Source organism: Pan troglodytes, chromosome 4 (assembly GCF_028858775.2).
Source record: "Pan troglodytes isolate AG18354 chromosome 4, NHGRI_mPanTro3-v2.0_pri, whole genome shotgun sequence".
Lineage (NCBI taxonomy): Eukaryota > Metazoa > Chordata > Mammalia > Primates > Hominidae > Pan > Pan troglodytes.
In genome coordinates, this window is record NC_072402.2 from 70,020,246 (window position 1) to 70,033,711 (window position 13,466).

The following is a 13,466-nucleotide window of genomic DNA, read 5'->3' on the forward strand; positions in this document are numbered from 1 at the left end:
ACCTAGGGCAGCTTGAAGTCAGGAAAGGATTTAGAGAAGAGAAGCTACTTGAGACGAGATTTAAGTGATAGGCTTACCCCATGTTAAGAGAGAGCATTCTAAATACAGAAAATCGCACAGAAGACCATGGGCTTGAGTGAATACAGCCTGGAAAAACTACAATTCAAGTACGGTATTGTTGAAGTGTAAAGTGTGAGCAGGAGATGCTATATAGGTTGGGATCCTATCACTAGGTAGACATATTCTAGATGAACAATTTTGGATTTTGGTTTTAGAGGTTACAGGGAGTCACCAAAGAATTCTGAATAGTGCAGAAGTGAAATAATGAGAGTTACATGCTAAAACGATTATCTGGCAATGTGGATGATGAATGAGAGGGTTTTGACCCTTAGAGGAATGGAGATCAGTAACTATAGGTCAAGTAAGAGATAACAGGAACCTAAATTACGTCAGCGGCAGTATGGAAAAAAGGAAGCAATGAGGAGAATTATTATTTAGATGATAGAATTACCTAGGAATTTAGTGACCCTTTAGATAGAGGAGGCAAAAGAGAAAGGGGGAGCCTTTTCTTTTTAGGTTTCTGGTTTGGGTAACTGAAAACAGTACCTTAATATTTTTAACAAATTTTAAAAACCCTGTGGTTAATTTTGATTACTAAACATCCAGGTCGGTTTAAAACTGTAATTTCCTATTCGACTGAAAGTTTTCATGATCCTTATCACTGGCTAGATCAGTGGCTGTAAAGAGTCAATAGAAGTGGGAAAGAAGTCTTAGTTTACTCCTTAGTTGCTCTTCCCTGTCTTTCCTCTGGGTCATCTCTTGGCGGGTGGAGACAGGAAATGAGGAGAGGTAAAAAATTCTCTATTTAACTTCGAGGTTCCAGTCCTTTAGGTGGTTGTAGCAAATATATGCAGAGTCTGGACTCACTCCAACATTTGGCGACTTTTTAGCAGATGTCACTAGAATATGGAAATATGTAGCTATTTTGTTGTTAATTGTGGCATGGGCCCTAGTCACTAATTCCTGGTAAACAGGAAAAGCCTCAATAGACATCCTATTACAATTTCCCCTCTACAACCTTAACTATAAACACAACCAAGAAGTAGTTAAACAAAACAACAAATCAGTAAAGATTTTTGACATTATCTGAACAATGCTTTAGGAAGGTTTATTCTGTAGTAGAGTAACGTTGAGAGGAGCCTTGGAAATAGAGTCCACTTATGAAACTATTGCAGAGGTATTAAATCACAGTATTAAAATTAAAACCTTGACTATAAACAAAACTAAGAAGTAGCTAAACAAAACAATGACAAATCAGTAAAGATTTTTGACATTATCTGAACAATGCTTTAGGAAGGTTTGTTCTGTAGTATAGTAACATTCAGAGGAGCCTTGGAAATAGGGTCCACATATAAAACTTGCAGAGGCATTATATCAAAGTATTAAAATTAAGTAAAGATCTAAAATCTATTAGTTTTCAAAGGTTGTGATGAGAAACCGATAGGAAAAGTGTTACATTTTTAAGGGTCATATTTAATACAAATCTTAATCTTGATGATAGCTTCAGTTTGTCAGATTGTGTCTTTCAAGAAATTAGTCCATTTCACATAGGCTATCAAATATTTGAGTTGAGCACAGAGTTGTTCAGAGTATTCCTTTATTATCTTCTTCTTCTTTTTTTTTTTTTTTATTGAGATGAAGTCTTGCTCTTGACCCCCAGGCTGGAGTGCGATGGCGCGATCTTGGCTCCCTGCAACCTCCCCCTCCTGGGTTCAAGCTATTCTCCTGCCTCGGCCCCCGAGTAGCTGGGATTACAGGCATGCACCACCATGCCCGGCTAATTTTTGTATATTTAGTAGAGATGGGGTTTCACCATGTTGGCCAGGCTGGTCTCCTTTATGATCCTCTTAATGAACATGACATTTGTAGTGATGTCCTTTCTTTCATTTCTGATATTATTAACTTGCGTAATCTCTCCTATTTCCTTAGTTCATCTGGCTACAGACTTGTCAATTTTATTGATCTTTTCAAAAAAACAGCTTTTAGTTTCATTGCTTTCTATTGATTTCTTGTTTTCAATTTTATTAATTTCTGCTTTATTTTTATTATTTCTTTTCTTTACTTATTTTGGATTTAATTTGTTCTCCTTTTTCTTATTTCCTAAAGTGGAAGCTTAAATTAATTTTAGTTTTTTGTTGTCTTCTCATATACACATTTAATGCTATAAATATCTCTTTAAGCACTGTTTTGGCAGCATTTCACAAATTTTAATAAATTGTATTTTCATTTTTATTTAGTTCAAAATATTTTAAATTTTCTGTTGATATTTGTTTTTTGACCACTGTATTATTTAAAAGTGTTCTTTAATCTGCATATATTTTGAGATTTTTCATCTACCTTTCTGTTTTTGATGTCTACTTTAATTCCATTGTGGCCTGACAGCAGACATTGTATGATTTCTGGTCTTTCAAATTTGCTAAGGTGTGTTTTATAAACCACAATGGGATCTATCTTGGTGAGTATTCATTAAGTTTGAGGAGAATGTGTATTCTGCTGTTGTTGGATGAAATAGTCTATAGATGTCCATTATAGTCAATTGATTGATGTTATTGTTGATTTCAACTGTGTCCTTACTGATTTTCTGATAGAAGAATGTTGAAATCTTCAACTACAATAGTGGACTCATCTATTTCTCCTTGCAGTTCTATAAATCTTTGACTCATATATTTTTGATGCCTTTGCTAGATGCATATATAAAACAATTTTATGTCTTCTTGGAGAATTAACCCTTTTATCATTATGTAATACCCCTTTTTATCCTGGATAATTTTTCATGCTCTAAAAATCTGCTGTTTGAAATGAATATAGCTACTCCAGTGTTCTTAGTGTTAGCACGGCATATCTTTCTCCAACCCTTAGCTTTTAATCTATATGTGCCTTTATATTTAAAGTAGACTTTTTTTTTGTAGAAAGATATAGTTGGGTAATGTTTTTTGATCCACTCTGATAATCTCTGTCTTGTAAACTGTGTATTAGGCTATTGATTTTCAAAGTGATTTTTGATAAAGTTGGATTAATATCTGCTGTATTTGTTACTCTTTTCTATTCATAGACCTTGTTCTTTGATCCTATTTTTTGTCTTCTATTCTTTTTCTGCCTTTTGTGGTTTTGAGTATTTCACGTGATTCCATTTTCTCTTCTTTCTTAGCAAATCCATTATACTTCTATTTTTATTTTTATTTTTTTTTTAGTGATTGTCCTAGAATTTGCAATATACATTTACAATGAATTCAGGTCCACTTTCAAATCCATTATACTGCTTCTCAGGTAGTACAAGTACTTTATACTAAAGTATTCATAATTCCTTCCTCTCATTCCTTATGTCATTGATGTCATGCATTTCACTTATGCATAAGCTATAATTACTTAATAATACACTGTTGCTATAATTTTGAATAAATTGTTACCTGTTAGATCAACTGAGAATAAGAAAAATAAAAGTTTTTATTTTACCTTCACTTATTCCTTCTCTAATGTTCTTCCTTTCTATGTAGATCCAAGTTTCTGGCCTATATCATTTTGCTTCTCTCCTCTTTCATCATTTCCTGCAAGGCTGGTATACTTGCAACAAATACTCTCAATTTTTGTCTAAGAAAGTCTTTATTTCTACTTTCTGGACAATAATTTTGCTGGATGCAGAATTATTGGTTGGTGTTTTATTCTCTCTCTCTCAGCACTTTAAATATTTCACTCTACTCCTTTACTGTTTGCATGGTTCCTGAGAAGAAGCTGGGTATAATTCCTATCTTTGGTCCTCTATAGGTAAATAATTTTCATCACTTGTTTCAAAATTTTTTCTTTGTTTTTTATTTTCTACAGTTTGAATATGACATGCCTATGGGTAGTTTTTTGAGCATTTACCCTGCTTGGTGTTCACTGAGCTTCCTGGATCTGTGGTTTGGTATCTGATATTAATTAGGGGAAATTCTCAGTCATTATTGCTTCTGATGTTTCTTCTGTTCCTTTCTTTCTTTATTTTTCTTCTGATATTCCCATTAAGTGTTTGTTACAGCTTTCGTAGTTATTACACTGTTTTTGAATATTTTGTTACTTTTCTCCTAGTCTTTTTTTTTTTTTTCTGAAATTTCAGTTTCGGAAGTTTCTATTGACATATTCTCAAGCTCAGAGAATCTTTCCTGAAACTGAGAAATTATTTTCATTAGGCTATGTCTAGTCTACTAATGAGTCCAACAAAGGCATTCTTCATTTGTGTTACACTGTTTAGAGCCTTTAGCATATTAACTGTAGTTTTTTAAAATTTCTGGTCTAATAATTCCAATATCCCTGCCATTTCCGTGTCTGGTTTTGATGCTTTCTCTGTCTCTTCAAGCTGCCTATTTTTTTTCTTTTAGTGTGCCTTGTAATTTTTTGTACAAAGCTCAAGACCAAGTACCAGTAAATACGCCTTTAGTGATTTGATGGTAAGGTGTTGCAGAAGGAGAAGCATTCTATAGTCCTATGATTAGGTCTCAGTCTTTCAGTAAGCCTGTGTCTTTGGACTGTGAGTTACCCACATGCTTCTTAGTCCCTCTCCCCTTTGGTGAGATGGGATGGCTAGAGTGGGCTGGAGTTGGGAAGGCTAGGGGGAGCTGAAATAGGATATTTTCCTCCCCTAAGGCAGCTTATCCTCGGCTAAAACCCCAGTAGTTTAGGCTCAGATAAAATAGCTTCTTTCAAGTCAGGCTTTGTTAAGAACAGAAGCTGTGGATTATTTCAAAATGGTTACTTTTCTTCTCCTCCAGCCAACAACATGAGGGAATTTTTCTCATATCTTAACTGTGAGATCTTAGTAGAGCTCTCACAGGTAAAACTTACAAAACTATAGGGGCTCTCCTATGGGATTGGGTCCCCTGAAATTTTTAATCTCTTAGATTTGACTACAATGAGCCATCTGCAATTCATCAAAATTACATTTTAGGGTTTCCTAGCCTGACAAACAGGGAGGTTTCTGCTCTTGTTAAGTTGTGATTCTCTGAGTCTGCCTCCCTGTCTCCAATTTTAGATGCATCAGTTTGTCCTGCGACCTCACTTCTCTGATCAAAAGTCTAAGAAATGTTGATTTTTCAGTTTGCTCAATGTTTTACTTGTTGTTAGCAGGGAGTGACAACTTCTGAGATCCTTATATGTTTTACCAGAAAGATGAGGTAAGTTTGAAGGATTTTCATTAAAGTTAGAATTCTGTTTCCAAGTTTTATGTGCAAGTGAGAATACTTAAAAGTGACACATTTTCAGCCCTGAAGTTGCTTAATGGTGGAACCATTTCTAAAGATACAATGGTTTTTCCATAAATTAATTTTCCAAAATCAGTTAATTGGCCACTGTTGGCTGACATTTTATCAAGTCTAATAGACTTTCACTACTTTTTAACTTAACATGCCTGATAAAGAGCTTGTATGGGGGTAGGAGAAGTGACAGCTCTGATACTTTCTTATTGTTGGCTTGTGCTTGCATTATTGTAATTATTATTGTCCTCAATATATGTTTTATTTTTTAAAACTACTTGTCCATTTTGAAAGGATTAGTTTGATTAGAACTAGCTAATTTTATCTATCAATCCTCTTATCCAGAAACATATAAACTGTACTACATGGCCATACACTGAAACTAGGGGAAAAAGTAAACATGCAATTGTTCAGTTTTAGAACTCCCATTCTCCTCAGAGAAAGAAGAACCTTGTGTATCATGCGTGACATATAATTAACTTATAGATAGAAAAAGGAATATTATCCCAGTTATTAAATTTTTGTAAGATGACTGGCTTTGTATTTTCAGATGAAAATAAAGATAAATAAGAATTGCAATTTTTTTCTACATCTCATTGAATTATCTTTTACATAATTCATAAGTCCCTACTGAAAAGATTCATTGATAAGACTAAAGGAAGGTAGCATTTCTCTCATTGTAACTGAAAAGTCTCTTAAACCCAAAGGGTAATTGATTAATCAGCTCAATAATGTTACCAAAAAACCAGATCCTTTTAGTTTACTTTTCTTGCTATCCTCCAAAATCATCCTGCTGGCATGATTTTTAGACTAGAAACAAGAAATCTGAAACAATTTTAGGCATTATATACAGTCTTATAACAACCAGAAGAACATAGTCCATCTCTTGGGAGAGAGGAAAATTATTCCAAAAGAACTCCCTTGGAGCTTGGATGCGATCAGCTTCCCCTGAGGCATATGGTTAAGTGAATGAAGGGTGAATGTCTGAAAAAGAAAAACAGCTTCCTATTAAGGAGAGAAAAGAGCTATTGGAAAGGAAACCACTGGGTAGCTTAAATAAGCAGATTAATCATACTATCTTGGCAATCAATTGGATGAAAATGGTCAAATATAGATAGTTCTTATCTATTACCTTGCTCAATCAAGGCTTGTAAAAGCATTGGGAAAGTGAACTCAATGAGTCATCATTTATTTGCAAGAGACATCATACAATATTCATTTTTAAGAATGGCTATTTTATTTTATTTTTTTTTTGAGACGGAGTCTCGTTCTGCAGCCAGGCTGGAGTGCAGTGGTGCGATCTCGGCTCACTGCAACCTCCAACTCCCTGGTTCAAGTGATTTTCCTGCCTTAGCCTCTCGAGTAGCTGGGATTACAGGCATGTGCCACCACACCCAGCGAATTTTTGTATTTTTTTTTAGTAGAGGCGGGGTTTCACCATGTTGGCCAGGATATGGATTACAGGTGTGAGCCACAGCGCCCGGCCAAGAAAGGCTATTTTAAAACTTGTACTTGCCTTGTACTGGATCTTAAAGAGAAAGTTTTCTGTTTTCTCCCATTGATTATGATGTTAGCTGTGAGCTTTTCATCTATGGCCTTTATTGTGTTAAGGCAAGATCCTTCCATGCCTATTATCTTCTCTATCTATGCCTATTTCGTGAGAGTTTTAATCATGAGTGGATGTTGAATTTTGTCAAATGTTTTATCTGTATCTATTGAGGTGTTCATGTGTTTTTTTCTATTCATTTTGATAATAAATAGAAAACATATGGTGTATCACATTGATTGATCTGTGTATACAGAACCATACTTGCATCCCAGGGATAAATCCCAATTGGTTAGGATATATGATCTTTTTAATGGGCTGTTGAATTTTATTTGATAGTATTTTATTGAAGATTTTTGAGTCTGTGTTTATCAGGGATATTGGGATGTAATTTTCTTTCCTTGCAGTGTCTTTGTCTGATTTTGGTGTTAGGGTGATGCTGGCCTCATAGGATGAGTTTGGAAGTGTTCCCTTTGCTTTTATTTTTTGAAAGAGTTTAAGAAAAAGCGGTATTACTTTCTCTTTGAGTGTTTAATAGAATTCCCATGAAGCCACCTCATCCTGGGCTTTTCTTTGGTGGGAGATTTTTGATTATTTACTCAATCTCCTTATTTGTTATTGGTGTGTTCTGACTATTTCTGACTCAGTTTTGGCAGGTTGTATATTCTTAGGTATTTGACTATTTCTTCTAGGTTATCCAGTTTGGTGGCATATAGTTGCTCTTAATAGTCCCTTATTATCCTCCTCATGCCCCCTAGGATATCAGTTGTATCGTCTTCTCTTTCATTTCTGCTTTTATATATTGACATCTTTCTTTTTTTTCAGTGTAGCCAAGCATTTGTCAATTTAGTTTATTTTTTCAAAAAAAAAACAAACTCCTAGTTTTGTTAAATTTTCTGTTGTTTTTTATTTTCTATTTGATTGATTTATCCTATAATCTTCATTATTTCTTTCCTTTGATTACCTTTGGGCTTAATTTGTTGTTCTTTTTCTAGTTCCTTGAGGTGTAAAGATAGATTACTTATTGGATATATATATATTTTTTCCTTTTAAATTTAGGCTTTACAGCCATAAACTTCCCCATTAAAATGTCTTTTGCTGTATCCTATAGGTTTTGGTATGTTGTGTTTTCATTTGTCTCAGATACTTTAAAAATTCCTTTGGTTTATTCTTTGACTCAATGATTGTTCAGGAGTGTGTTTAGCATTTTTGCCTCTTCTTTTCAACATAGTGTTGGAAATCTTAGACAGAGCAATTAGGAAAGAGAAAGACATAAAGGGCATCCAAATCAGAACAAAAGAAAATTATCCATATTCGCAGATGACATGACTATATACTTAGAAAACCTATTAGAACTAATAAACAGATTCAGTAAAGTTGCAGTATACAAAATCAACATATAAAAATCGATCACATTTCTATATACAAATTACAAAATATCTGGAAAGGAAATTAAGAAACAATCCTATTCACAATGGCAAAAAAAATACTTAAGAATTAACCAAAGAAGGTGAGAATCTTGTATACTGAAAGTAATAAAACATTGATGAAGGAAATGAAAGAAGACACAGATAAATAGATTAGAAGAATTAATATTGTTAAAATGTCCATACTATCTAAAATGATCTGCATATTTAATGCAATCGCTATCAAAATGCCAATGACATTCTTTACAGAAGTAGACAAAACAATCTTAAAATCCATATGGAAACACAAAAGACCTCAAATAGCCCAAGCAATCTTGAGTAAAAAGAACAAACCTGGAGCCATTGCACTACCTAATTTCAAAATATATTATAGAGCTACAATAATCAGAACAGTATAGCACTGTTAAAAAAAAACAGACATGTAGATTATGGAACAGAATAGAGAACCCAGCTGGGTGCGGTATTTTAGTCACAAGGAAGGGAAAAGTTGTTTTGAGCCCTGGCATTGAAATAGGAGCATGAGTGCCCCTTTTTAACACTCCAAATTACAGGAATCACATATAAGATCAATATTTTAGCTCACATATATAAGGTGCTTGTTTTAAAATAAAGGCAGAGGTCTAAGATGAGAAATGCTTATTTGATGTGAGTTTTATGTGGAAGGGGCCTTTAAGGCAATTTAGTCTAATCTCTGATATAGTAGAAGAAAATCTCACAGCCATCACAGCTGAGTCAGAACAGCACAAAATACTTGGTCTGTTTTGTGAGTGGTAGGCCTGTTTGATTAACATGATTGTTACAGATAAGATAAGCTGAATGTGTTGACTTCACTTGCACAAATATAGTCTTAGTCTATGACAAAAAAATTAAATGGTAAACTATCACTGTGGTTTAAATAAAAAATTATGGTTTAACTAGTAATATCCACTCTTCAAAACTGAACACAAGATTATTAAAGACCAAGAATGCTACTGAGAATAAATAGAGTTCTAAATTTTTGAAGGTAATAACTATATGACCTATATAAAACATCCCTTTATGTCACTATCAGATAGAACATGACTGAATTGTTCTGTTCAGGATAACATTTCTTATTTCATAATCATCTAGGAAAGTATTTTTAAGTAGTAAGGAGTCCTCTTTTAGCTGATAAATTGAAACTTATTATCAACAATGTGAAAACTTCCTATTTTTAAAGGTGCTCAAATACACAATGCTTTTTTAGATTTTACTTTTTTTTTCTAACTTACCTTTCAAATTCTGTTGATATTCAATGGTCTGTTGTAGCCCTTTTATTATATTATGAAGAGTAGCACATTCTGAAACATAAAAGATAAATTTATTTTAAAATCCCTTGCTTTCATTTTGGAATTATTCTCTCAGTTGAAATTATTAAAATAAAATAATATTTAAGCCGGGCAATGGTGATGTGTGCCTTGTAGTCCTATTGACTCAAGAGGCTGAGGCAGGAGGATCACTTGAACCCAAGAGTTCAAGGCTGCAGGGGGCTATGCTCATGCCATTGCACTCCAGCCTGGGTGACAGAGCAAGACCCTGTCTCTAAAAATAATAATAATAATATTTAATTCGAAATTACAAGATATTAATAAAGCAGCCAAGCACCTTAAAGAAAATTATATAAAGGAAAAATATAATTTTTTTTTTTTTTGAGACAGAGTCTTGCCCTGTCGTCCAGGCTGAAGTGCAGTGGCACGATGTCGGCTCACTGCAACCTCCGCCTCCCAGGCTCAAGTGATTCTCCTGCCTCAGCCTCCTGAGCAGCTGGGATCCAGGAACGCGTCACCATGCTTGGCTAGTTTTTGTATATTTTTGTAGAGACAGGGTTTCACCATGTTGGCCATGCGGTCTCGAACTCCTGACCTCAAGTAATCCACCTGCCTCAGGTGATCCACCCCGCTCAGTCTCCTAAAATGCTGGGACTATAGGTGTGAGCCTTTACTTTTAACTCACTCATTAAGCCAAATGAATTTCAAAACTTGGTAATGACTTTCCTAAAGCACAGAATAGTATGGATCCTACCATGTGCCTAAGCAATCTCTGCCCTAAGTAGTAAGGCACACCTGCATATATCTGGGGAACTATAAGAAGTATGTCCATGCAAATCTTCCATGAAAGAACATCCTAAGGAAAGGGAGTCAAATTATATTGTTTTGGTATAAGACAATGTGTGATACAATTGTGTGGTAAAAGACAATGCTTTTCTTACTGTATCTTCCAGTCTGTCCTCTTAGTACTTAGGCTTGAGCCTTAGACCAAGAGATTAGCAATAAAAGGAGTAAAAACTCAGTAAGTAGTGTTCCAAGGCTTCAGCAACTGTGCTGCCAATGGCTGCTGACATAATAGAAGTTAGAAGTTTCATTGCAAATATTAGAGCCTTGACACGTGCATCCAAGCCTTGACTATAATATTGGTAGCCACCAGCAACAGCCAAGATGGACAGCAATAGTAGTGGTAATTTCTATTACTTTAGAAATCCACTTGGCTATTAGGGCTACAACAGCAGAGACTATTTTTTGTTTTGCTTACCATTGCTTCCTACTGTTTAGAACACTTGTGGTCCATAGTAGGCAATCCACAAATATTTGTTCAGTGATTATTGGGTTGATAGGTAATATCACAGTAAGCTGAAGCAGATAAGGGGTAAGTAGAGAATCTCTGGTATGAAAATAACATATATTTTGTCGACTGAATGAAAGAACCAATACTGTGAAGGGAGAATTCAAAACTTTTCACCTTTTAGTTAGAGATTCTGCACTCAGTCTCATGTACTTTTTCAACTATGCTGATAGAAATGAAAGTATTTTGCAGAAGTTTAAAGCTTTGTGATGCTATAAGGTGCTATTGTGGCTTTTCACTCCTCCCTGCTCTCCCTACCATCCCCATCATCTACTCAAAGTTCCCCTCATCCTCCATTTTCTCTATCCTGCTATTTCCCAGTAAGAGAATAACGGTTAAATTACATTTGACAGAAATTAGCTGAGAATCTGCTTCATGAGTGTCACTGTGCTAGCTGATAGAATTCAAAAATTAAAGAGGCATAGACAGACTCTGCCATCACTTGTCTTTGTGCCTTTTAGAATAATGAATCCAGTCATTCATAGAATATAGTAGCTGAAGTTACTTCAGTAATCCGTAAATTGAAAACAGAACCCTGCAACTGAATGTTTCAAAAGTGTGTATTTTCAAAACTTAAACACAAGGTGGCTCTCTCACCACATTTTTCTACAATGGAACCTAGATAAATTCTTCATGAGAATACCATTCACAAATTTTGAACAATGGCTTTTAATTCTCTTTGCAAAATTTAATCCACACTGTTTGTTGTTGTTGTTGTTGTTGTTGGACTTTACTGTGTAATTTGAAAATGATGGCCTATTAAATTCTTCCTAAAAACCAGAGGTCAGAATATTAAGCTATTTCTTATACTGTATAATTTAGTAAATCAATAATCATTTTGAGCTCAAATATGGGCTCTAAGATTAACCAAAAATACGAATATTAATATGTATTTCATACAATAGTTGCAAATATTAAAAGGAATTATACATGTAAAGAGTTTCCTGCAGTACTTGATTCTCAATACTAATATTATTACTATCTTTAACTGGCAAATAAATTATTTATCTGTCTGGCATCAAATGCAGAAAATAAAATGTCCATATATCATTCTTTGTTGTTGAATAAATTTGATCATGTGTAGTTCGCCCCTCCTTCCTGAGTGAATTATTACACACTTGGCTCCATAAGTTGTCATTCTTATGACAACTTATGCTTTTTGCTAAGTACTATCCAGCAGAAAGGACATTAGATTTAGAACAAATAAAATTGTATTTCTTAAAAATAATTTTTGTGGTTACATAGTAGGTGTATATATTTATGTGGTATATGAGATGTTTTGATAAAGGCATGCAATGTGAAATAAGCACATCATGGAGAATGGCGTATCTACCCCCTCAAGCATTTATCAACTGAGTTATAAACAATCCAGTTACACTCTTTAAGTTACTTTAAAATGTACAATTAAGCTATTATTGACTGTAGTCACCTTACTGTGCTAACAAATAGTAGGTCTTATTCATTCTTTCTATTTTTTAAATACTCATTAACCATCCCCACCTCCCTTCCAGCCCCCCACTACCCTTCCCAGCCTCTGGTAACCATCCTTCTACTCTCTATGTCCAAGAGTTTAACTGTTTTGACTTTTAGATCCCATAAATGAGAACATATGATGTTTGTCTTTCTGTGCCTGGCTTATTTCACTTAACATAATGATCTCCACTTCCATCTATGTTGTTGCAAATGGCAGGATCTCTTCTTTTTTATGGTTGAATAATACTACATTGTGTATAAGTACCACATTTTCTTTATTCATTCATCTGTTGATGAACACTTAGGTTTCTTCCAAATCTTGGCTATTGTAATCAGTGCTGCAACAAAGAGTGCAGATCTCTCTTTGACATACTGATTTCCTTTCTTTTGTGTATATACCCATCAGTGGGATTGCTGGGTCCTATGGTAGCTCTATTTTCATTTTTTCAAAGAGCCTCCAGGCTGTTCTTCATAGTGATTGTACTAATTTCCCTTCCCATCAACAGTGTACGAGGGTTCCCTTTTCTCCACATCCTCACCAGCATTTGTTATTGCCTGTCTTTTGGATATAAGCCATTGTAACTGGGATGAGATGAGATTTCATTACAGTTTTGATTTGCATTTCTCTGATGATCAATGATGTTGAGCACCTTTTCATATGCCTGTTTACCATTTGTATGTCTTCTTCTGAGAAATGTCTATCCAAATCTTTTGCGCATTTTTGGACTGGATTATTAGATTTTTTTCCTATAGCGGTGTTTGAGCTCCTTATATATTCTAGTTATTAATCCCTTGTCAGAGGGGTAGTTTGCAAATATTTTTTCCCATTCTGTGGGTTGTCTCTTCACTTTGTTAATTGTATCCTGTGCTGTGCAGAAGCTTTTAAACTTGATGTGATCCCATTTATCTGTGTTTGCTTTGGTTGCTTGTGCTTGTGGGTTATTGCTCAAGAAATCTTTGCCCAGACCAATGTCCTGTAGAATTTCCCTGATGTCTTCTTGTAACAGTTTCATAGTTTGAGGTCTTAGATTTAAGTTTTTAATCCATTTTGATTTTATTTTTGTATATGGTGAGAGACAGGAATCCAGTTTCATTCTTCTG

General features: G+C 34.5%; 1 protein-coding gene across 2 annotated transcripts in view; it reads right to left on the bottom strand.

The window, feature by feature from the left end:
* CCDC152 (coiled-coil domain containing 152) overlaps positions 1-13,466 on the bottom strand; it is a 51,015-nt gene that overhangs the window by 20,638 nt on the left and 16,911 nt on the right. For both annotated transcript variants that reach the window (XM_016953350.4, XM_530813.7), the window contains exon 4: positions 9,506-9,574. In XM_016953350.4, coding sequence (XP_016808839.1) covers positions 9,506-9,574 — 69 coding nt within the window. The remainder of the gene's footprint in view (positions 1-9,505; positions 9,575-13,466) is intronic.